The following is a 24,543-nucleotide window of genomic DNA, read 5'->3' on the forward strand; positions in this document are numbered from 1 at the left end:
GAAAATACTTCTCCTACCCCCCCCCCGTCAACTTTGAGTAGAAAGGAATGCATCTGGCACCTTGAACCAGAATCATACAAAGATTTAAAAATCTTTACGTTTGGAGGCAACATCTGGGACAGTGGATTCTTCAAGATGGTGTCTCTTTATCCCTACCAACTTTTTGGTGCAATAATGCTAATCTATATTAGTGGAGATACAAAGTTGGCCATCACCCAATTGGCCCATCGCCAACTTCTCGAAAAAGAATAAGTGTTTTGCACCTTTTTGAATTGTAATAATACCAAGAATTTTCTACAAGTTTAGCTAAAGTATATAAGTATTTTTCTAATTTGTTCTGCATATCTTGTTATAAGACGTATTACTTTGTTCTGGACAATCGCAGTTCAAACTTGTTGCTAATACAACTACATTGAATAATTGGTATTTAACACAAACTGTCAAAATCATTAACAACTTGCCTTGGGAAACAAGTCTAAATTGTAGTTAAAAATTAGTAGTTCTTTCATTGCGAAAGAAATTGGAGTGATTGCGAAAGAATATTTTTTTGTATTTTAGTATTACACACAAACGAGAGAAAAGATAACGACCCTGGCATCCGTACCTACTTCATAGTAAAAAAAGAAAAAAAAAAGAAAAGATTTTTACGACTGAAACCAAGGACCCGCATTAAATTATGCACAGAAATTATTCCAAATATGACGGGGACTCAACCTTCTCTCTTTACTCTAAAGTCTAAGAGCTTTTTAAAAATAATTCTTACTTGAACTCAACAGCCCTTGTGTTTAAGTAATCATTATTTGAAGAGCGAGGGTTGACGAAAAGGTAGTCTAACTCATTTACGGAATAGTTTTTGTTTGTTTTTAGTTTTAATGTTGTTCCTTATTTTCAGTTAAAAAACATGTTTTTTTTTATCTAATTTCTTACCGTGTCTCAAGTTATGCCAGGAAATTTCCCCCACGCCCATGTAAAATTTCACTTGGAATATTTCCTCCGAAGACTTCCCTCCCCATACCCCCCCCTCGTAAAAAATTCCCATGAAACAATTTCGCATATTTTTTAATAAGAAATACCTTGTGAATTTTCGGCAAACTGCGTAACTTACAGTCCTTTTCTCAGGGGATCTGTGGGGTCTTGTTTTCACCAAAAGGCATAGTTATTAGCATTTCTACTATGGTCAATCAAATGGCTACTTCAAAATATTTATCTGATGTCTTGGGAGAAAAGGGGGTGTCGAAGGCTTATACGAGCTCTGCTCTCTGTTGGGCCATAATATTGTTTTTGTATATATTTAATTTGAATTAATAAATATTGATTGATTGATTGATTGATGGAAGGGAACTTTTTTTTCTCCAATCTTTTAGGTCACGGAAAAAGGGCATTAGAACTTTTAATTTCCGTTCGAATTATGCTTTCTTGTTCTACTATGAGCATAGATTTGATACAATCAAATCTACTATGAACATCTATGATCTTTCTTCTGATAAAAAAAAAAGGTCGGCAAATTGCATAACTTACAGTCCTTTTCCTAGGGGATCTGTGGGGTCTTGTTTTCACCAAAGGCATAGTTATTAGCATTTCCACTATGCTCAATCAAATGGCTATTAAAATATTGATCTGATGTCTTTGGAGAAAAAGGGGTGTGTAAGGGAACTTTTTTCCCTCCAATATTTTAGGTCGCGGAAAAAGGGCATTAGAACTTTTGAATCCCGTTCGAATTCTGCTTTCTTGTTCTACTAGGAGCATTGACTTGATACAATCATTCTTGGGAAAACAAGCAAATAAATACGCATCTATGATATTTCTTCTGATAAAAAAAAAAAAAAAATACAAAACGCATTTTCGTTGGTAGGTGTTTGAAATCTCTAAAGTAGAGTTGTCACATATCCTGGATGTGATGGTGCGATTCTTATTTTGATCGCTTGACTTTTTAGGAGTGTTTCCCTCATTTGTCATAATAAGGATAAAAATTTCAGCCAACTCCTTGATGTATCAATTGTTATCAAAATTTCGTTTTTTAGAGTGTAGGATACTATTGGACTTGGTCGTTCCTTACATACAGTTCGTTAATTTAGACTGTTCTATTGTGTGGTTACACAATCAAAGTGTTACACAATCTTCCAGCTAGTTCACAATGGCCAGCTAATTCACAATCGCAAGCTAATTCACAATGGCCAGCTAATTCACAATGTCCAGCTAACTCACAATGTCCAGCTAACTCACAATGGCTCGCCTTTAAGGTGACATAAGTAGTCACAAAGACACTGTTTCCTGTGTTTAAATTTATCTCTTACTTCTGTACAAAACATGTCGTCTGGCTTTCCCCAAAAATAAAAGTTTGGCTGAAATACTTTATCAGAAACAGCTTTTAAGGTACGGTTCATTATACTGTTTATTCTTATTATTGAGTCATATTTGCACGCGGAAGTATCAATTATAGTCAAAACCTCTGGAATAAAGAAAGAAACGAAAACAATTCAGATTTCGGCCCCTGCTTAATCAATTGATAAAACAGTCAAAATTTTTAGATATTTCAACTAAATTACGATGATCAAAGATCACATCTAAAATAACAGTCAGGCAAGAACTGTTAGTTTTCTTCTGACTCGTCTCTTTGACTTTTGTCCAAAATACTACGTCCTTGTCTACAAAAACACCGTATATGTCTTTCCTCAAAATTAAAAATCTCTCATGAATAGTTACTCAGCAACAGTTTTTTTTTAAACCAAAGAAAAATAAGTTCAGCAATAGCTTGTTTTCCCTTGTTCTTTAGCCAGAACCTACAGTGTGTGACCTGAATTCTGTCAGCACTAATATCCTAGTAATACATCAATGATTTCAACTATTTTATAAGAATGCTTCAACAATGGAAGGCCTTATTTAAGTCCATTTGATCTATGTAATAAAATGGGATTGTTTTAAAAAAAAATAGGTGAGTTACCGCCCCCTCAACCCTCTGTTTTTCTTGTTAACATTAAAAAAAGAGTTCTCTCTAGGACAGATGTCTGAATGTCAAAAAATAATTTTCGGGTTATCACTTAATTTTCTATTGCGACAGATTTTGTTTTAATGGAATCCAAGTAAGCATGCAAGTAAGTACACACAGGTGAATATAATCAAAAATTTATATGAACGCAATCAGCCATACTACACTGAATAATTTCAGCAATAAGAAGGAGCTGTCACCCCATTAGCGTACATATTACCTTAATCCGAATATGTTCCTTAAATTAAAGCAGGGTAGGTGGTAAATTCTCCCCTCTCTGTTGATTTGAAGGACCCCTCAGGGAGGATCTGAAAGCTTGGACCCGAGATTCTATCATTTGAGGCTTCTGGCACCTCACTCTTTCTCGTAGTGGACGTCAAATTGAACAATGTGCAAAATTTGAAAATGTGCAAAAATGAAGGAAGCCTTAGATGTATCAACTTATTCAGATAAAGTTTACAAGTGACGATAATGATAACCGTTCATTTTCTATGAACAGCATATGGTAACTTTAGGAACAAGTACTTTTTTCGATAATTGCAAGTCAATTTGTTCCAAATTTGTTGTTTTGTGAACTAAAATGGCAGGAATTAGCTTTTTTGTTTGACTGGGATCTCTTTTGTTACCTTTAAAGGGAACTAAAACTCGAAAATTCGATTCAAACACATTCTCTTCCAAAATTGTACTACCGCTTGTTTGCTACGTCTATTCATAGTATAAAAAATGCATCAATTACCATCTACGCATATTAATTCATATCTTATATACCCTGTGTATTTCTACATAATTTTAAATTATGAAATCTATTTTTAGGGTTCTAAGAATCTCCCACCACCATCTTTTCAAAGCTCTCCATATATATTCCTCTTTATTTACTGTCCACTACTCTGAGGAAGTTAGAAGTTGTTATCTGTACTTTTCTTACATATCAACTAGCCTACACCTTCTGCAGTGTCACAAGGTCATTTGTTGAGATAGGGGGAGAGGGGAGGATGGTTTGTTAAGGGCTAACAAGAACTTTTTTTCTGCCGGGATATAACTTGTAATAAATCTCCTTTTCCTATTTGCAAAAAATATTAAATGACTTATTGTTTCCCAGAGGCAAATTCCCCAAGCTTGAGCTTATGGGTACAAGACGACAAAAAAAAGACTGTTCAAAGAATACGGCTAAAATGAGTGAAAATGACGAATCTATAATCAGTTTCAGACATTTCAGCCCCCTCCCCGTCCTAATAAATATGTTTTTTGGTACATTTTTTTAAGGATGATGATAATTCTAGAACCATTGGTTTGCTAATATTAAGCTTGAATATAAAAAAATGGGGTTTATAGAAGGGAGTAGTAACCTACCATCATATTCAAGGGAGTCACCATCAAACAGATCGTAAGTAAAGACTGACCAAAACTCTAAAAAAGAACGAAGTTTTAATTACAATACATATTCAACAACGAAATCTATTATTCTTACCGGATTCTTAGTATGTAAAATCAACTAATTTTAAGATTGTTCATTCAATTACCGCATGAAAGTACACACAAATTTATAAATAAGAATGAACATCCCCAAAAACGGTCAGACTAAAGACAACAAAACCGCCGACAATGCTGTTTTGCGATGACCACTGGGTAAATATTTTGCTCCTTTCCCTAAACAAATAGTTTCAAGTCTTCTTACCCCCTCCCACATAAAAAAATCTCTGGAAGCTATATCTCGATAATCCAGTCGTGAAACAAAGCTGTGAAAGTAATATTCCTCGGTGAGAAACAGATACCCCACATAACGGTAGATCCAAGGTAGACTGCTTTGGGGTAATGCTTGAGTGGATTGTTTTGGCCTTAGGATTCGGGTCATTATCAGGTGTGTAAATAGGGATAGGGCAGGCTTCAGTCCCGCGTTCTCGTAAGATTGTCTCGACGATTTCTTGCGTTTCTGATATTAAACATTTGTGTTTATTGTTTTCTTTTTTTCAAGTTCGTCGGCTACATCCGTAGCTGGCTGTCATGTCAGTTAGTATTTACAATTATTATATAGACTTGTATAGCATTAAATTATTAATTGTTTTTAATGATGAGAGTGAATGGGGGTAAATCTCGAGGGGGAAGATCATAGAGGATCCCTCTCCTCTTGATATTGTTATAAAAGGTAACATCCAAGACCGTCATCCAGGGAGGGGTGTTAGGGGGCTTGACCCCACTCGAAATTTTTGCCTGAATTGTAAAAACGTAACAAACACGCAAAAAACAAAATTTCTGGTGTGTTTTTAAAAAATTGTAACAGCCCCTCCCCCCTGAACCAAAATTCTGGATACGCACTTGGTCCTATCCTGAGATTATTGAAAAGTTGTGGTCCAAATATCTACTTTTTGCAATTTTGAATCCCCCTCTCTATGAAAGATGACAGGACCCCCGCGCGACGGTTGGGCTTATGTGCACCTATAAACTACTTGATTTATTTTATTCCTAACAGATGGATGAGAAGAAGGTTGTTAGCGGCTCTTACGACAGAAGTGTTCGCGTTTGGAATATAAAAACAGGAAACTGCGAAAAAATACTTAATGGCCACGAAGATCATGTTTTATGCGTCCAATTTTTTGGTGATATGCTGCTTAGTGGATCTGCAGATAATACAATCAAACTGCCTTTACTTATAAATTTTCTTTATCCTCATTTGCTTTTCTTTTAACTTTATCTTTTAAGATTTTTTTTCGGAAGGGGGGGCTCGTCTAAATGATAAAATATAACGTAAAACTGTATCTGTATCTGGCAATGCAGTACCTAATTCTTTTTCAAGTTTAAAATTGCCAAAGTGTCCCTGAGAAAATATTACAAAACAAAGAAACGAACCTGAAATCTGAAAAAGAAAAACGGTTCTATGGCCAATAAATGGAAACGAAGAGAACAAAAATCAAACAAATATTTTGCCTGTCTAAAACAAGGCGTGTTCAGCGTATAAAAAAAGCCTAACTAGAATCTAAAACCAAAATAATATAAATAAAAATATGTAAAAAACTAAAAAATGCTAACTTGGGCTGATCCCTGAAATTGTTTTGAGAAAGCTGTCAAACTGCATGGAAACTGATTTTATGAATTTTTGTTTGTAATTATGTTTTCTAGACTATTTTTTCTGGACAGTGACAATGAGATTTAATGGAAGCATACTTTGCCTGGGCTGAAAATAAAGGAATTGTCTCTCAAGTCTAAAATGGGCCAAAGGATACTTGAAATTTACAGGGGAAAAAGCTATCAAGTGTCTTTTTTCTCATAATTATCTTTGTAGATCTTATATTTGTTTCTAATTTCCTGTTTTTAAATACCTTTTTTCTGGATTGGGTAAGTAAGATTTAATTGAAGTAGGTCTGTATCTAAGGAGGCATTAGGGAATTTTTCCCCATTCAAGTTCTTTTATGCAGTTTGATACAAGTTTTTCTATTTTTCTTTTTCTTTTTTATAGCATTAGTGGGATTAAATAAAAGTAGGATTTTACCAAGTTAGAAAAATTATCTCACGTATATATTGAGACAAAAAAATCCAGGATGGTTTTTGGCAAAACATGTTAAATATATTTGTAAACCCTTGCCTAAAAACACAGTTTACTGGTTTTGAACCCCTTTAAAATTTTATGAACTCCTCCCCTTATATAGCCTTTAAATCTGTCATTCTGTGATACAAGCTACATAAAGTAAGAATATAAAATGGTCTATAATTGGTTGGCTAAAAATGGTTAATAAATTACAGTCAAGTTGACTTTTTTTCGGGCCTTAACTAAACCAGCGAGATAGGTCTATTTAGCCTATTTGAAACCGCTTTTAAGCTATGCTCACCTATGAATTGAAGAGTACTAGAATAGTAAAATTAAGGCAAGTGCTTATGAAAGAAAGAGGTTTTTTTTAATGCAGTCTACACATTAACTTACAACAGAAAACAGATGGTGCTATAACAGAAAACAAATAGTGGGAAACAGCACTTTTTTTTATATCGACAGGAGGAAAAGAGGTGTATGCCAATTATTTTCTAAGGTATAAGTTGGAACAAAGGGTCCCAGTAGGATTTTTGGGCAAGCATGTTAAAATACAATATATTATGTGCTTCGGTCGGAAAACACAGTTACCTGGTATTTTATTCCTTTGAAATATACTAGTATTCTTCCCCTAAGGCTTTACAGCTTTAAAGCAGTGGCACTACAGATTGCTTCGCAGTGCCATTGTGTAACATAAGTGGCTTAACGTAAGAATGGAAACTGATCTATAATCAGTCAGCTAAAAATAATCCATCAGTCAGAATCAAGTTTACATAATTCTGTCCCTTACTAAAACCAGTGTGACATCGGTACTTATCCTGTTCTTTGCATTATGAATGTAAGAGCATTGAAATAGCATAAATACTACAAGCACTTAAGAAAGAGGTATTTATTTAAGGAAATTCACTGTCTTAGTAGCACTAATAGTATTAAATGTGATTAGCAGCACTAAGATAAAACAGTAGATGATGCAGACCAGTATGTGTTTTGGTGAGATGTGATTTTTATTCCAACACCAACAAAGCTTACCTAAGGTATTTGAAGCAGGCCAAAAGTGGTTATTAAGTTCTGCTTCTCTATCACCCGGCAGATATCCTCAGGTACTCGTTCATGTTAGATGTCTGGGGGCTGTTTACCTCTTGTCATATTTTCCGCATTACCTGGTATCTATTCAGGTAAAATGAAACCTTGAATAGTCCGCTTAATACTGCAGCTGCGGTGCTGCTCAGCTGGCTAGTAGTAGTAGTAGTATTCAGGTAATAAATCTTTTTATGAAACTAATTGCAGTAAAATCAGAAAAAGCTTAATGTTTAGGGATGCAGTTTAAAAAATAGGACCCATGCTTTAAAAACAAACAAAATGAAAATTTATCAACATAATTGACTCAAAGATGGGTTAAGATTTAATACTAAAAAAAATCTTCCATAACCATTTTTGGTACATAGTGGGTCGAATCCATGTTTCACGTGCATGGGTCTTAAGAACAAGTAGCAAGCTTCTCGCCCAACTTTACCACAGCGAGGATCAATCCCTTTGCCTTTTTATTGCCAGGCATGGGATCAATCTACTGTGCAGCTCTAGGGTGGTTGAGATATAATAACTTTTCTTGAATCTTGCCTTTTGCTATCTTGCTTTAACTTTCTAATGCTTAATTTGAGTGTGATCTTGTAGTCTTTGAAATTTCACTAGTTCCAAGTCAAGATAGACGCACCCAGTCGCACTGGTATATATCCTAGGTGTTGGGTTCTGACAGATATTCTCATCTCCTAATTTGAGAAACCTTGAAACCGAAGTTAATTGCTTATGAAATAAAACATATTATAGAAAAAAATCTTGTGGGTGTCTTAAGGTGAGGAGGTAGGGTCGAAGCCACTAAAGGAGGTCAGGATTGCAGTCATTAAAAATTCTTATTATGTACATTAATTTTTGTCATTCATACATTCATCATGATAAAACGACCAAACTAAGAGATTAGAATTTTCAGCCTAATTAGTGTTGATTAGCCAGAAATTAGACATTTTTCGCAAATGACTACTAATTTTTTTCTGGGAGTAATTAGATTAAGTCCAGGCGGAGATTCCCTATCCACTCATTTGTTTTATAGACTTGACAAAAAAAAAAAAAAATCTGGATTTTCTATTGTATTTTTTCGTGAACATGATCAGTTTTGTCTCTGGATGGCTCAAATACTGCCAAGATAGATATTTTTTGGCCGATCAGTATTTAAATGTATATCCCTCAAATACGTGAAAAAATAGAGATGGACGTTGATTATAAAAAATTTTCTGATGTCTCTTTTAGGTATGGGATTTGCCTTTTGGTTCTTGCTCAAAAACCTTACGAGGCCACAGAGACGCAGTTACGTGTATATCTTTTGACCAATCACGATTGTTTTCTGGGTCCTTAGATCGAACAATTAAAGTGTGGAATTTAAGCTTAGGAAATTGTATCAATACAATTGACTGGATGTCATCCGAAGGACATACAGGTAAGTCAATCTTTTGTTTTTGTTGTTACTAATTGCCAGTTTTCATGTGACAATGGGTGGCTAAATAACGCGCCGATTTCATAGCTAAACTGCCAAATAGCTAATGGCTAAGGGGCCAATCGGTAACATTATATCAATACAATCGGTTGGATGTTCCCTGAAGGACATACAGGTAAGAAATTGTTTATTGGTGTTGTAACAATTGCCAGTTTTGATTTGTCAATGGATGGCTAAATAGTTCGCCAATTGGTGGCTATAATATATGTTTATGCGCCAGTAAGCATTTAAATTTAATATTGAAAGTTACGTTGAAACCAATTGTTGTTCAATTAAAGGACTCAAGAAGAATATTTCTAAATTACCAAATGTATAATGGCTAATGTGCCAGGTGGTAGTCAAAACCTTTGCCAGTTGAAACATTTTGACCATTTTGTATAAAGCTCTTCATACTTTTAATCATATATTTTAATCATGTGACTACAAGACCGTCTAATTGCTGATAAGGTCAATTTAATACATTCGGTTTTCCTATCGAAGCCAAACTTTCAATTGGAAACTTAAAAGGTGCGTAAAACCTAATGACGAAAATGAACAATCGAAATCTTTCTAATAATTGGATTTGTCAGAAAAACTGCATAAATCTATGCCCAGAGGCTATAGTCTGTAAAAGACTAAACACGACATTAACAACAATACTTCAATTAAAATAAGGACAAAAAGGGGAAAAACAAAAGGATTTAGGCTTCTTCGGCCTCGGACAACCGATTACACACGGACGCACACACACACACACACACACACACACATATATATATATATATATATATATATATATATATATATATATATATATATATATATATATATATATATGTATATATATATATATATATATATATATATATATATATATATATATATATATATATATATATATATATATATATATATATATATGTATATATATATATATATATATATATATATATATATATATATATATATATATATATATATATATATATATATATATATATATATATATATATATATATATATATATATATATATATATATATATATATATATATATATATATATATATATATATATAGCAACTTCATCAATCAAAACCAAATTTGAAAAATGTAAAATTCAAAAATTTCAAAACAATTTAATATTTGACAAAATTTCCCGAAAATACCTATTAGATTTGATGTGTTTTTGCATCGAACCTAGAAAAGGGAGAAAATCTTAGGATTCGTTGATTCAATTTTCTTTCTATGTCAAAGATGATATTAAAAAAAATGTAGTTAAAATCAAATCTTTAGTTTTTAGATCAAAGGCTAGAGAAAATCGTAAGATATGAATCTGAAACCAGTGCTATATACAGCGCTGTAAAAATGTGATAAAATCCAAACCTTTGATCCAGTAAAAACAGACTACATAATAAAAAAGAAAAAGGAACGAAGATAATTCATAAATATCTTAGCCATCTTCAAAGGGCCCGTAAAGCTTCTTCAATAAATGTGAATTGATTGTTGTAAATTTGCAAAGTGCAACGTGTCAGCCAACTTATTGTGTGATGGAAGGAGTCTTTCGCCCAAATGTAAAGCTAGCTTAATGTGGTCAAATTTAGACAAACAAAACTCAGCACGCTGTGGACGAAGCCCGCGCTCCCCCTCCCAAAAAAAGGTTTATAAAAATATTTAAGATGGCTATCATATTTTCCCATAATTGTGTTGCAAGAGTAACACTTTGGTTTTGTCGTGTTTTTTTTTTCTAACACCCCGATTTCAGCTTATTCATAGAAAGTGGTGAGGGTCCAACCTCTGCAATTTTTACTCAAAGTGTGGACCTTAGGCCGGATTGGTGAATATGATTTTGCATTTTGGAAAGCTTCGTGGAACTCTTGCTTGGGGCCAAAATGGATGGTTTTTGCTTGTCCTTGAGACAGAGCTTATAGTGTGTGAATTGAATTGGAGTTTTATAGCCTATGTCAGAGAGAACTATCTGAAGTTCTGCAGTCAACCTTTCGTTTCGTCAAACCATGTTTCTGCTTTCGAGTGGAAAGCTCCGTTCTAGCAGGCAAGCAGGCAGGCATCAGTTTCAAATTGAATATGGACTAAAATCTATAAGTGTTAAGTATATGCGGCAGTTACCCGGCCCCACAGTCAATATATCTTCTTTGAGTGATAAATAGAAAAATTTACAGAAACAAAAAGTGAAAACCAGAAGTGCTACCATCTATTGTTTCTACCTATTTCTATTCGTGATTTCAGATTGGTTTATCATTCGGTTTTTCGCACTTGGGATTGCGGCAGAGAAATGGTATTAGATGTGCCTGTTAAACTTAAAAGTTCTCTCATTGCTAAAGAAATTAGAGTTTATCTTTTGCTCCTTTCTAATTGATGACGTTAGTAACTCGGCCCACGAAAAAAAAGGCAACGTTTGAACTACGACAGATAGTTTTTTTTCGACGGCAATCGATAGCTCTTGATGAGCTGATCAAAGTATACGTCATCCATTTTTTGGTAGAAAAGTTCCTTCATGAGATATACCAGTTTGAAAGTTAAAAGGGGTTGACAGCTTCAGTAGTAAGGAACACACTGAAACGAAAAATAGGCTGATACCAATTGTGGTACATATAGGGAAGTTTTAAGCAGCAGTCGGCTGTTCTCATAATGATCTTCGGAAATGAGGGGTTCGCAACTTTTGCTAGTTGGTGTATCTATTATTTGTATCCGATGTATTTGATGGTAAGACCATTTTGGTTCCAGTGGTAAGACATTTAGGGGACTTGTAAGTAATAATCGACTGTTAGGCTACAATCGTTTTCAGTGATGAGGGGCTTTCAACTTTTGCTAGTGGCAATGAGGGGTTTGCAACTTTTGCGAATTGGTATATCTAGTATTTATTTGAAGATCCTTACAGATGAGCAACTTTAGCGTTTAATTGAAGTGACAAAATTAATTGTTGCTCTCGCAATACTTTACTCGGCGAAGCTGAGCAAAGGTTTCCGCAACACCTCTCGTTGCCCATGCAACGTAGATCCAATTTTGATACCATTCGTCAGTAATCCTTCACGGACAAAGTTTGGGGGCTCTTACGCTAATCTAAAAAATCCATTAATTTCTTTTTGGTGAGTTTTAATGATGGAGTATAAATATATTTTATATTGCTCTTTATTGTTTTTGGTGTTTGTCCATTTGGGTGGTCTTCCGTCTACTCCCGACCTAGTATTACTTACCTTGTCCGTGAGTTTCTCCTTTTTTAGTTTGTGGTTTTGTTTTACATTCATTCATTTACTTCTTTGTGTTTTGAAGTTCAGCTCTTATGTCCATCATACACAGAAGTTATGAGCTCAGCTCTCTGTTTGTTTGGATGTGTTGTTTTGTTGTAATGTTTGAATTTCTGGAATTCATATACATAATTATTATCATTTGTTTTACTGTCTCTTTGGCTACTCAATTTTCTTGTAGGGAGAGTTTTCCTGGGGCAAATTGTCCGGGGGAATTTATTCCCTATATTTCCTGTAACAAATCTCATATGTGGAGAATGGGTAAATTGCATAACTTACAGCCTTGTCCAACGGATTATGGGGTTCATATTATCCCTAAAGGCATAGTTGTTTGACCTTTAAAATATGTTGAACTAAATCTCTATCTCAATATTTTGATCAGATGTCTTTGGGGAAAAGGGGGCATGGGATGGGGACTAATTGCCCTCCAATTTGTTTGCTCACTTAATAAGGGCACTAGAATATCTTATTTTCGTTCGAATGAGCCCTCTCTTGATCTTCTAGGAACATCGGTCATGTACGATTGCCCCTAGGAAAAAGTAAGAAACACGCATTCGTTATTTTTCTTCTAGCAAAAAAGTACAAAATTCCACATTTTATAGATAAGAATTTGAAACCTCAATAGTGGGGTACTGTGATATGCTAAATCTGGTGGTTTTTCATTAAGATTCCTTGACTTTTTGGTGGTATTTCTACTCTTTTTCAAAAATCCTGACAAATTTTCTAAGGCTCGTAGCTCTTAATAGATAACATTAAGGATAATGAATTTTGCTATAAAATTGTGATTTTAGAGTCTCGGTTACTATTAGGCTGAGTCCCTCCTTACTTTCAGTTCGTTACTATAAACTGTTTGATAGTGTATATATTTGCTCTGAAGTTTTCTTTGTTTTTCTGCAATCTTATTTTCTAATCACGTCATACGTGAAATTGACGTGAAAATACAATGTTATATTATATTCTCAAATTGTTTTGTTTTAGGCGTCATTCGCTGTCTTCAAGCTGATGCATCAAAATTAGTAAGTGCTGCTGACGATAGAACCCTTAAAGTTTGGAGTTTAGATACTGGGCAAAGAATTGCAACCCTGAGAAATCATACAGATGGCGTTACTTGTCTTCAATTCAATGACTTTGTGATTGTTTCTGGGTCTTATGATAGAACTGTCAAGTTATGGGATTTCAGTGTCTGTTAAAGTACTCATGGATTGGCTGCTGTATGAATTTTAAAGAGGCCAATTCGATTAAGTCCATAAAAATAAACAATGGGGGCAGTGAGAAAGGAAATGTGTCGCTGGTTCTGATTTTGCTTATAGCTTAGTCAAAACAACAACTTTTTGGCATTGTTTTTTACCATTTAGGATCATTTACTGCGATTATCACCCTGTTCAAATGATTTTCAAAAAAGGTTCTAAACTGTTGGATGGATTTACCCTAATTGGGTTCTAAAAAAAAATATTTGCCATCTTACACAATGTGTCAGAATGTACTTGTTGTATTTAGTTTTTTAGAAATTGATCCTTGATTTTACGAATTTCTTTTTAAAAGTACAAATAGTAGGGTCAATCATTTGCTTCGTCACGAATATATAAGAAAATTGTAAATTTATTAATCAATTTCGCTTCTGGGCTTGTTTCTTTTTCTCAACTGTCTTTCAAGAAAATATGTATGGAATCTTTTTTATATTTAACATATACTTTATAATATAGACAAATACCATTGAATTTCAAAATATTAAGATTTCATATTAAGTACAATATTAATATTAAAAAATCGAAAAACAAAATAATTTAATTCTGTTGAATTTAAGATAGTAATTAGGTTTGGTATTTAGTAGTATTGCGACTACAAACAATGTATCAAATTTGTTTGTGATAATTTATTGTGTCATTATTTGTGTTTAGGTGAAATTTTTGTAAAGATAGGGACATATGATGGTAGGCGCGTTCCGTGAGTAGTTTCTAGCGTAGACTGAATCTATAAGGCTCTTTAAAACATCGATTTAATGATATTTAAAGTAAAAATCCTTGTTTTGAATAAATTAATGCTTAATTATCTTATTAATGCTAAAAAATTATCTCTTTTCGTTTTGATTATACTACTTCTTCAAAGTTAGCTTGCTAACTTGCTAACCACAATAGTGGTTAATTTTGCTAATTAAATTAATTAGACAATTAATTGTCCTAATTAAATTAGGCTAACTTGCCTAACCACAATTTCTTCTACTACTTGCATTCTTTTGCTTCTTCCAAGTTAGACTAATAACTTTGCAGTTAGTTGGCTTACTAACAAGAAAATGAACAAAATTCATTTTTTTAAGAAATTAATTTAAAAATACTGGGACAATTGGAAAATCTTCGTATTTAGGGTGTGCAGTCCCCTCTCCCTCTATAATTGATTAATAGGTGAGGATAATTCTTTTGACCAAATTGGCTAATTATGATGTCAGGATGAATGAATGAGTAATCTTATTTGACAAAAGCAAATAAAATAATTGTTTTAAAGAGTAGTTAGTTAATTAGTTATTTATTTAGTATTTAGTACTTTAAGTGCTACTTTTGAGAATTATTAAGGGGGTGATTAAGTGAACTGATGGAAGTCGAAAATCCCATGTTAAATTGAAAATTTATATTTAAAAAGTACTCAAGTATTCATTGGCGGAAGATGCCGCTTTTAATATCAGGCCACAGCTTCTTGAAGATGCTACAAAATGTTTGAAAGGATTTTGTTCTATTTCCTCTAATTGCTTAGAAATCTTAGAAAATGTCTAGGTATTTTTCACAAGTGTACTCTATGAAGGATATTGCTTTTGGAACAAAATTGGTACTATCATGTGCAGAAGACAATAACCTATAAGATGATTGGAACCATTTTTTGATGTATTTTCCTGTTTTCTAACAGTCCCCTAGAATATTTTCAGCTACCTGAAATTTTTACACGTCGGTTGCCATAAAGAATCGTTTCAGATCGCCGATAATAACCCCTAGAGACGAAAATGACAAGCTGGAATAATCAGCTGCTTGTTAATAGTGTGAAATTTTCATAAATTATTTCAATGCAATGAAGAAACATAGAAATGAGAAATAGTCAGGAGCCTTCAGGAAATTTATGCACACAAAGCCGAAATCATGGGGAAAATTAAATCAAAGCGAGGTATGGAACTGCGAAACTGCGAGAAATTTGGGGATAGGCTAGTGGATAAAGAACCGAAAAGAGTCTAAGGCGGACTATTGCATGGAAGTTGGAAAGAATGGACTGGTCAACCCCAAACGAGGCCACGACTACTTTTACCAAGTACAATCAGTCAGCTTGAATGTGCTCAGCTATATACTTGCTTTTTCATGATTTTTACCCAGAAAGACTTCTACATTGAAAAGATAGACCGCAATCCAGGCCTTTGGACCGAAAAGATTTTTCCCAAGCTGAAAGGATTCTTCATTGATGCTTTGATCCCAAAGTTCCACAGGGGGTTCCAATATAAGAGCCGTACTTATAAGATTAATCGTCTAATACCGGTAACAGGAAAATTCATTTTCCTTACATTCTATCCTTCTTTGTAGTTACATACTTAATTGTATTGTCATTTGAAATAAAATACCTTTGTTTATATTGCTTGTCCTCCAACTTTATCAAACAGTTCGTAGTAACGAACTGTAGTAAAGAGCGACCCGGCTCAATAGTAACCGAAACTCTAAAAAATGGAATTTTGGTACCAATAGCTACATCAAAAGAATCGCATTTTAATGCTGATTTTAAATATATTAAATAAAAAAACAAGTTTTTTCAACTGAAAGTAAGGAGCGACATTAAAACTTAAAACGAACAGAAATTACTTCGTATATAAAAGGGGCTGCTTCTTCATCAACGCCCCGCTCTTTACGCTAAAGTTTGACTCTTTCTCCCAACTCTTCTTTTTAAAACAGTAAAAAACTTTAGCGTAAAGAGCGGGGCGTTGATGAGGAAGCAGCCCCTTTTATATACGAAGTAATTTGTGTCCGTTTTAAGTTTTAATGTCGCTCCTTACTTTCAGTTGAAAAAACTTGTTTTTTTATTTAATTTCTGAATGTTTTTGAATAAATGCATGTTTTGATTTTGGCTCTCCGCAGAGTAATAATTGAAACAAAATTTGAATTTATTTTTTTTTTTTGCTGAATGGCTTACTCATGATTTAGATCGAATGATTTTGGGAAAAAAGAGCGGGGGAGGAAGCCTAGTTGCCCTCCAATTTTTTGGTTAATAAAAAAAGGCAACTAGAAATTTAATTTATTACGAATGGTTTTATAAGTAAAAGATATACGTAACTTATAAACTAGCTTACGTGAAGAATTTTTTATTCTCATATTTTTATTACACATATGAGAGGGTTCACCCCGTCGTCAGTACCTCTCTCTTTACACTAAATCTTAAATTTTGGCCCAATTAATTAAGAATGACCCCTGAATCACAAAAGCCGTAGAATAAATAGTTGACATTACTAAAAATACTTTAGCGTAAAGAGCGAGGTATTAGGAGGAGGTGAGCCCCTCATATGGGTAATAATTTCTGTTCGTTTTAAGTTTTGATGCTGCTCTTTACTTCCAGCTGAAAAAAAACTTTTTCATATATATTTTTTCAATGTTTTTTTTTTAATAATGTTAGTAAATCCTGCGCTCCCTTCATGGAAATTTTCTTCCCCCATGACCAAGTCCTCGATGGAAAGTTCCCCCAGTATATCCCCCTCTTTTCGACCCCTCTCCCCGACCAAAAAATTCTCCTGAAAACACCTGTACACTTCCCAATAGCCATTACTATATGTAAAAAAATCCCCCAAACCAAAAAAATCCCCCTGAAAACGTCTGTACACTTCTTAGTAACCATTACTATATGTACACACAGGTCAAAGATTGTAACTTGCAGCCCCTCCAACGGGGACTGCGGGGGAGTAGGTCGTCCCCAAATACATAGTTATTGGGTTTTTCGACTATGGTGAATAAAATGGCTATCTCAGAATTTTGATCCGGTAACTTTGGGTAAGAATGACCGTGGGAGGGGGCCTAGGTGCCCTCTAATTTCCCATCACCCCTGGAAAAAAAAAACAAATAAACACGCATCTGTGATTTGTCTTCTGGCACAAAATGCGAAATTCCACATTTTTATAGATTGGGGCTTGAAACTTCTACGACAAGGTTCTCTGATACGCTGAATCTGATGGTGTGATTTTCGTTTAGATCGTATGACTTTTAGGGGGTGTTTCCTCCTATTTTCTAAAATGAGGCAAATATTTTCAGGCTCGTAATTTTTGATGGGTAAGACTATTCTTGATGAAACTTATATATTTAAATCAGCATTAAAATGCCATTCTTTTGATATAACTATCGGTATGAAAATTCCATTTTTTTAGAGTTTTGGTTACTATTGAGCCTAGTCGCTCCTTACTACAGTTCGTTACTACGAACTGTTTAAAAATGTGGAATTTTTTATTTTTTGTCAGAAGGCAGATCACGGATGCGTGTTTATTTTATTTTTTTTTTTTCAGGGGTGATCGTATCGACCCAGTGGTCCTAGAATGTTACGATAGGGTTCATTCTAACGGAAATGAAAAGTTCTAGTGCCCTTTTTAAGTGACCAAGAAAATCGGAGGGTGCCTAGGCCCCCGTCGCACGCTAATTATTTTCCAAAAGTCACCGGATTTAAATTCTGAGATGACCTACTCCCCCACAGTCCCCATGGGAGGGGCTACAAGTTACTAACACTGACCAGTGCTTACATATAGTAATGGTTATTGGGAAGTGTACAGACGTTTTCTGGGGCGTTTTCATTTGGTTTGGGGCAGGGGTTGAGAAGAGTGGGATATGTTGGGGGAACTTTTCACGGAGGAATTTGTCATGGGGGAAGAAAATTTCCATGAAGGGAGCGCAGGATTTTCTAGCATTATTAAAAAAAAACAATAAAAAAATAAATATGGCAAAGTTTTTCAACTGAAAGGAACAGAATATTCCTGTTATTATTTTCTTGTAAATATTAATTCCTGTAAATATTCCATAATAATTTCTGTTAAAAGGAACAGAAATTATTACACATATGAGGGGCTCACCTCCTAATACCTCGCTCTTTACGTTAAAGTATTTTTAGAAATTCCAACTATTTATTCTACGGCTTTTGTTATTCAGGGGTCATTCTTAAGAAATTTTGACAAATTTTAAGCTTTAGCGTGAAGAGTGAGGTACTGACGAGGGGGTGAAACCCCTCATATATGCAATAAAAATATGAGAATACAGAAGTTTCTTTACGTAAGCTAATTTGTAAGTTGCGTATATCTTTAACTAATAAAATTTATTTTTACTTAAATTTTAAGTAAAAAATAAAAAAAAATTTAAATTAAAAAAAAATTTAAATCTTAAAATTTTTATTTTACTTTAAATAATAAAATCTTATTTTTTATTTCTCGGCTGAAACATCTCACCAAAGGAAGCTGTCAATCAAAACCTTTGACAAGACTTGATAATTGGTACTATTTGAAGTTTTGACAACCAACGGTCTCTAGAGAATTAAAAGACAGAAGGCTAACCTTACTTCAATTCTGAAGCTCGATGTTTTCAAGTTCACTTAATCACGGCCTTAACTTAATTATTGTTATTATTTAGTTGGTAATTTAAAAAGTAATTATTGATTTTATTAGACAAAAGTAGTTAGAATAAGTAATTTTATTTGACATAAAAGGTCAAATAACCGATAACGCTAAGGAAAGGAGAAGGAATCTCTTTTTCAAAAAAAAAGTTTGTTTTTAAAATCGCCTAAAAAGGCTTTTTAGGTATTTATTTGATGCTCTAATTGGTAGTCCTAAAAAAATGGTAATTTTGTCAGAACAGGTTAAACTTCTCTCATTCTCTCCTTCGCATCTTTTGGTCTCTACTTATCAATCGTGTCATTGATTTTTGGAAAACTGGGAAAGTAACCGCCATTGATGAAAAACTGTTTTAAACTGTTTTTCTAAATAATTTAGTGTAGAGTTGGTGGCAGTTATTCAGGAGAATTTAGTTTATGTAACGAAATAAGAGTTCACTATTAAAACTAATCGACATAATAGTTGCCGTTCTCGAATTAGCAACAAATGGTGATTTTGCCTCACTAGCAAGTTTTACTTAACAAGTTTTTGATTTTAGGTTACTATAGGCTTTTGTTCGTTCATTACTAGGCTGCAGCTACTGCTGCAACCAGGATGGAACAAGATTTGTAGGAAAGCAAAAAAAAAAAAAAAAAAAAAAAAAAAATCTGAACATTCTGAGTGATGTTTAGGCCCTTGTTGTTTGTAAGACAGAAAAATTCAGATAGTTTTCTTTTTTATTTTATTTTAATCAAATAGAAAACAACAATGGGGTATAAAAGATGATGAAATAAAGAAGATTTTCCTTAAAATAATTTAAGGAAAATATGACAAAATGTTGATATAATTATTACCAGGAAGAAAAAAAAAACTAAATTTATACTCAGAAATAACATCCCAAGATATCAGTTTTTTTTTTTTTTTTTTTTTTTTTTTTTTTTTTTTTTTTTTTTTTTTTTTTTTTTTTTTTTTAAGAGAAAAGAAGCTTTCGGCAAAATAGAAACACTTTTGAAAATGGTCTCATTTTTTTTCATTTTATTTCGTTTTGATTATGGTCTTGTAAAACAGAAAAAAAAAACGGTAGAAAATGTGATTGAACCATTATCATTTAAATTTGCAAGGAAGTTTGTAAAACTTTCAGAGGAATTTGAATTATACGATATAAAATTTTCCAGAATTTTTTTTCTTTTTCTCAAAAATGAACAACAGCACTGGAGCATAAACGATGATGAAATCAAATAAAAATAGAAAAAATGACTTTAGGAACAGAATAACAAAGAATCGTTTTAACTAACATTAGAGAGGAAAAATAAGTTGATTTCGAGAAATGAAATCCGGAAAACATCAAAAGTTACATTTTTTGCAAAAAAAAAACTTTCTGAAAAAAACACTCTAAATGTGGTCTCTTTTTTTCTTTTATTTCATTTGTGGCCTTTTAAAATACCAAAAAAAAATCGTTCATTTATGCTAATAAAAAAAAAAAAAATCGTATGATTTAAGTTGCAAGACGTACATTTTTCAGGGGATTGAAAAAAAACGGTCTTGGAATGTAAGAACTTCTTTTTTCTACAAAGAAGGTGTATAAAGAAAATTAGGCTTTTTTGCAAAAAAAAAGAAATACTTTTGTAACTGATCTTTGTTTTGAATAGCGTTCTCGTAACATCAAATTTTTTTTAGCCTATTCCTTAGTGAAAAAAAAAAATAAAAAAAACCAAGTTTTTTTAAATGAAAGTAAGGAGCAATATTAAAACTTAAAACGAACAGAAATTGCTCCGTGTATGAAAGGGGCTTTTCCTCCTCGACCCCTCGCTCTTTATGCTAAAGTTACACTCTTTCTCTTTTTAAAACAGTAAAGAAACTTTACAGTAAAGAAACAGTAAGAAACTTTAGCGTAAAGAGTGAGGCGTTGAGGAGGAAAAGCCCTTTTCATATACGGAGCAATTTCTGTTCGTTTTAAGTTTTAATGCTGCTCCTTACTTTCATTTAAAAAAAATCGTTTTTTTTTATTTAATTTCTGGACGTTTTTGAATTAATGCATGTTGTGATCTTGGCTATCCAAAAATAAATAATTGAAACGAAATTTGTATATTAATTGATTGCAATAAAGCGGAAGATTTGAGAAAAAAGGAGCGAGGGAGGAGGCCTAGTTGCCCTCCAATTTTTTGATTACTTAAAGAAGCAACTAGAACTTTTAACTTTTTACTAACGTTTTCATTAGTAAAAAATTTACGTAACTTACGAAATAACTTACGTAACGAACTTCTATATTTGTATTTTTTTATGGCGTATATGATGGGGTTCGTTGATACCTCGCCCTTTACACTAAAGCTTAAATTGTGTCCCAATTCCTTATGAATGACCTCTGAATCAAAAAGGCCGTAGAATAAATAGTTGAAATTACTAAAAATACTTTAGCGTAAAGATTGAAGTATAACGAGGAGGTAAATCTATCATATGCGTAATAATTTTTGTTCGTTATAAGTTTTAATGCTGCTCCTTACTTTCAGTAGAAAAATCTTTTCATATTTATTTTTTTATTGTTTTTTCAAATAATGCTTGAAAATCCTGTGCCCCCCTTCATTGAAATTCTCTTCCCCCATGAGAAGTTTCTCCATGGGAATATCCTCCCACGTAACCCCCCGCCCTCAACTCTCCCCCCTAAACCAAAAAAAAAAATCCCCCTGAAAACGTCTGTACACTTCCCAGTAACCTTTACTATATGTAAACACAGGTCAAAGTTTGTAACTTGCAGCCTCTCCCACGGGGACTGTGGGGGAGTAAGTCGTCCCTAAAGACATAGTTATTAGGTTCGTCGATTAAGGTGAATAAAATGGCTATCTCAGAATTTTGATCCGGTGACTTTTGGGAAAAATTAGCGTGGGAGGGGGCCTAGGTGCCCTTCAATTTTTTTGGTCACACAAAAAAGGCACTAGAACGTTTCATTTCCGTTAGAATGAGCCCTCTCGCGACATTCTAGGACCACTCAGTCGATACGATCGCCCCTGGGAAAAAACAAAACAAAACAAAAAAGCAAATAAACACGCATCTGTGATCTGTCTTCTGGCAAAAAATGCGAAATTCCACATTTTTGTGGATAGGAGCTTGAAACATCTACAACAAGGTTCTCTGATACGTTGAATCTGATGGTGTGATTTTCGTTAAGATTGTATGACTTTTAGGGGGTGTTTCCCCCTATTTTCTAAAATGAGGTAAATTTTCTAAGGCTCGTAGCTTTTGATTGGTATAACTGAGCTTGATAAAACTTACATATTTAAAATCAGCATTAAATGCGATTCTTTTGATGTAACTATTGGTGTCAAAATTCCAGTTTTTAGAGTTTCGGTTACTATTGAGCCGGGTCGCTCCTTGCTACAGTTCGTTACCACGAACTGTTTGATATGCTTAGAAAAGATGCAATATTAGGAATTAAAACTTTCTAATTCATATTTTAGTAGATGGAGCATATTGTTTCGCAAGATTTGTCACTCATGAATGTCTGTTTTTTTTTTTGTTTTTTTTTTTTTTTTTTTTTTTTTTTTTTTTAATACTGATGTATTGCTCGTGATATATTTTGGTTGCATAATGTAATTATATTATTTTGCTGTTTTAAGTGATAAGAAGGAAAAGGTATATAGAAAATTAAAATTAAAAAATTTGAAAAATTTCTAAACACCAACAATGCCATTATAACCAAATGAGGTTTTGGAGGAGTAAATAAAGCTCTGAGGTTAAGGAGATTTTGGAGTTTCTTGGATACATACGAAAATTTTTTTCTATGGACTGGTAGAGAATAGAGAAGCTAATGTTAGAGGGAGGGGGAGATTCCCATTTAGTCTGCCGATTCAGTGTTGATTCAGTCGTTGAACAGTGAAGATCTATCTATTCTCTTAAAAAGGATTTATCTCAGTTTCAAACCAGTTATTGGTAAAGGACTTTTATTCTGATTTAATTAGACACTGAATTGTTTCAGTAGTTACGAAATAGTAAGAACATTTTTACGTCTTATAAATTATTAAAAATATTCATTCAGTATCTATAACCTAGTGGAATATCTGACGTCACTGAATAACTTGGATTAACTGAAGTTTTTGTCCGCTGCATAAATTGAACTTTCGGTATTATTAAAATAAGACATTTTCATATAAAATCAAAGAGCTGTATGCCAGTTTGGTAATAATACGGATTATAGTGGCACAAAATTGTATCTATATTGGCAAGACCTGTGAAAAGTATAGCTTTGAATTTGTTCAGTTCATTCCAAGGAATATTTACACAATGCCAGAATTCAGGGGATAGCCATATATATAACATAATGGATAACAGCGAGTATGTGCATTGCCCAGTAACGAACTTTTTGCAAAATAACTGGGAAGAAGGTATTGAAGACGCTACTATTATTCAGCACGCAATAGACTTTTTTGAATGCGGTGTTATTGCTGATGCGAAAAGCGAATTTTGGGTGAAGGTTGCGCCTAATGATAATTGCCCCCGGCTCATCCGTGCGAAAGCTACTGCGAACAATGTGAAAGATATTCTTGATTTTATTAAGAAACTGGACTCTGAGGAGGTATCAACTCCGATTTATGTGATCAAGTCTCCAACCGAGGTCCCGGTTTTGCCCGCAGTCGCGTATTCTAGGCTGTCAACAAAGGTGAATCGTGTGGAACAACTACTCAAGGTTGCTGCCACCAAGCTGGATGCTTATGAACTGAATTACCCGCAACTGCCGAAACCTGCAATTCCCGACTCGCATGCTACTATTGTTGTGTACCCTTTCGGACCCAATAAAACGAAAAGATCTGATAGATCAGATTGATGGACACGAATCAATCACTAGCATTCGTCCCGTTCGTGACAAACTGTTTATCAATATAGATAAGTCAGTTGCTGAAGATTTCCGCTTATCGGTGACAGGTGCGTTTACTGGCTCTTCTGCGAAAGTTCTAACCAAGAAGTTTTACGGACTCCTGAAGGGAATCCCGCCTGATTTTGAACTGTCCCACCTGATATCGTGACCTGGTGTTTCTGGTGCCTCTCGGCTAGGGAAATCGCTTGTAGTAAAACTTGAATTCTCCGATGCAACATCAAGAGTCGAAGCATTTAGATATGGTCTCAAAGTAGGATACGAAATCCTAAGTGTTTATGAGTTCAAAGCGATTCCACGGTGCTGTAACAATTGCCGATCCCCTGACCATCTCCAGTCGTCTTGTCCCAGTGTTACACCAAAATGTGCACGATGTGCCGGTCCTCATGTTTCAGATAGAGACTTGCCTTGCAATTTGTCACCTAATTGCGCAAACAGTGGAGGTGATCATGTTTCGTATAGCCTCACTTGCCCTAAATTGAAAGCAATTGTCAGTCGCAAGTTACCGAAAACAAACTAATGTCTGAAGCAGTATCACTCGTGTCCTTCAATATTAATGGGACGAAAAACAAGGACCTGAACATTGATGAACTGTACAGTAAGTTTGACATTGTATGCTTTCAGGAACATCTTTTGACCGCAACGAGTGTTAATTTCCTGCGCCGCAGTTCCGCCCACTTTGTTTTCACAACAAATGCTAAATCTACTTTTGGAAGGCCTTCAGGGGGCTTAGCATGTATTATAAAACAAAAGCTCAGCTTTCTGTCTCCGTCATGCTATTTCTCTGATGAACATTTATTGGTTATAAGA

General features: G+C 33.9%; 1 protein-coding gene across 3 annotated transcripts in view; it reads left to right on the forward strand.

Moving 5' to 3' along the window:
• Nucleotides 1-16,003, forward strand: part of LOC136028728 (F-box/WD repeat-containing protein 7-like) — a 32,210-nt gene extending 16,207 nt beyond the window's left edge. For 2 of the 3 annotated variants that reach the window (XM_065706599.1, XM_065706600.1), the window contains exons 5-6: nucleotides 8,805-8,991; nucleotides 13,271-16,003. In XM_065706599.1, coding sequence (XP_065562671.1) covers nucleotides 8,805-8,991; nucleotides 13,271-13,482 — 399 coding nt within the window. In that variant the 3' untranslated portion in view covers nucleotides 13,483-16,003. Of the gene's footprint in view, nucleotides 1-5,453; nucleotides 5,620-8,802; nucleotides 8,992-13,270 lie in introns of all 3 variants that reach the window. The other variant, XM_065706601.1, reaches the window with a different exon arrangement.
• Nucleotides 16,004-24,543: the final 8,540 nt, after the last annotated feature.

Source organism: Artemia franciscana, chromosome 7 (genome assembly GCF_032884065.1).
Source record: "Artemia franciscana chromosome 7, ASM3288406v1, whole genome shotgun sequence".
NCBI lineage: Eukaryota > Metazoa > Arthropoda > Branchiopoda > Anostraca > Artemiidae > Artemia > Artemia franciscana.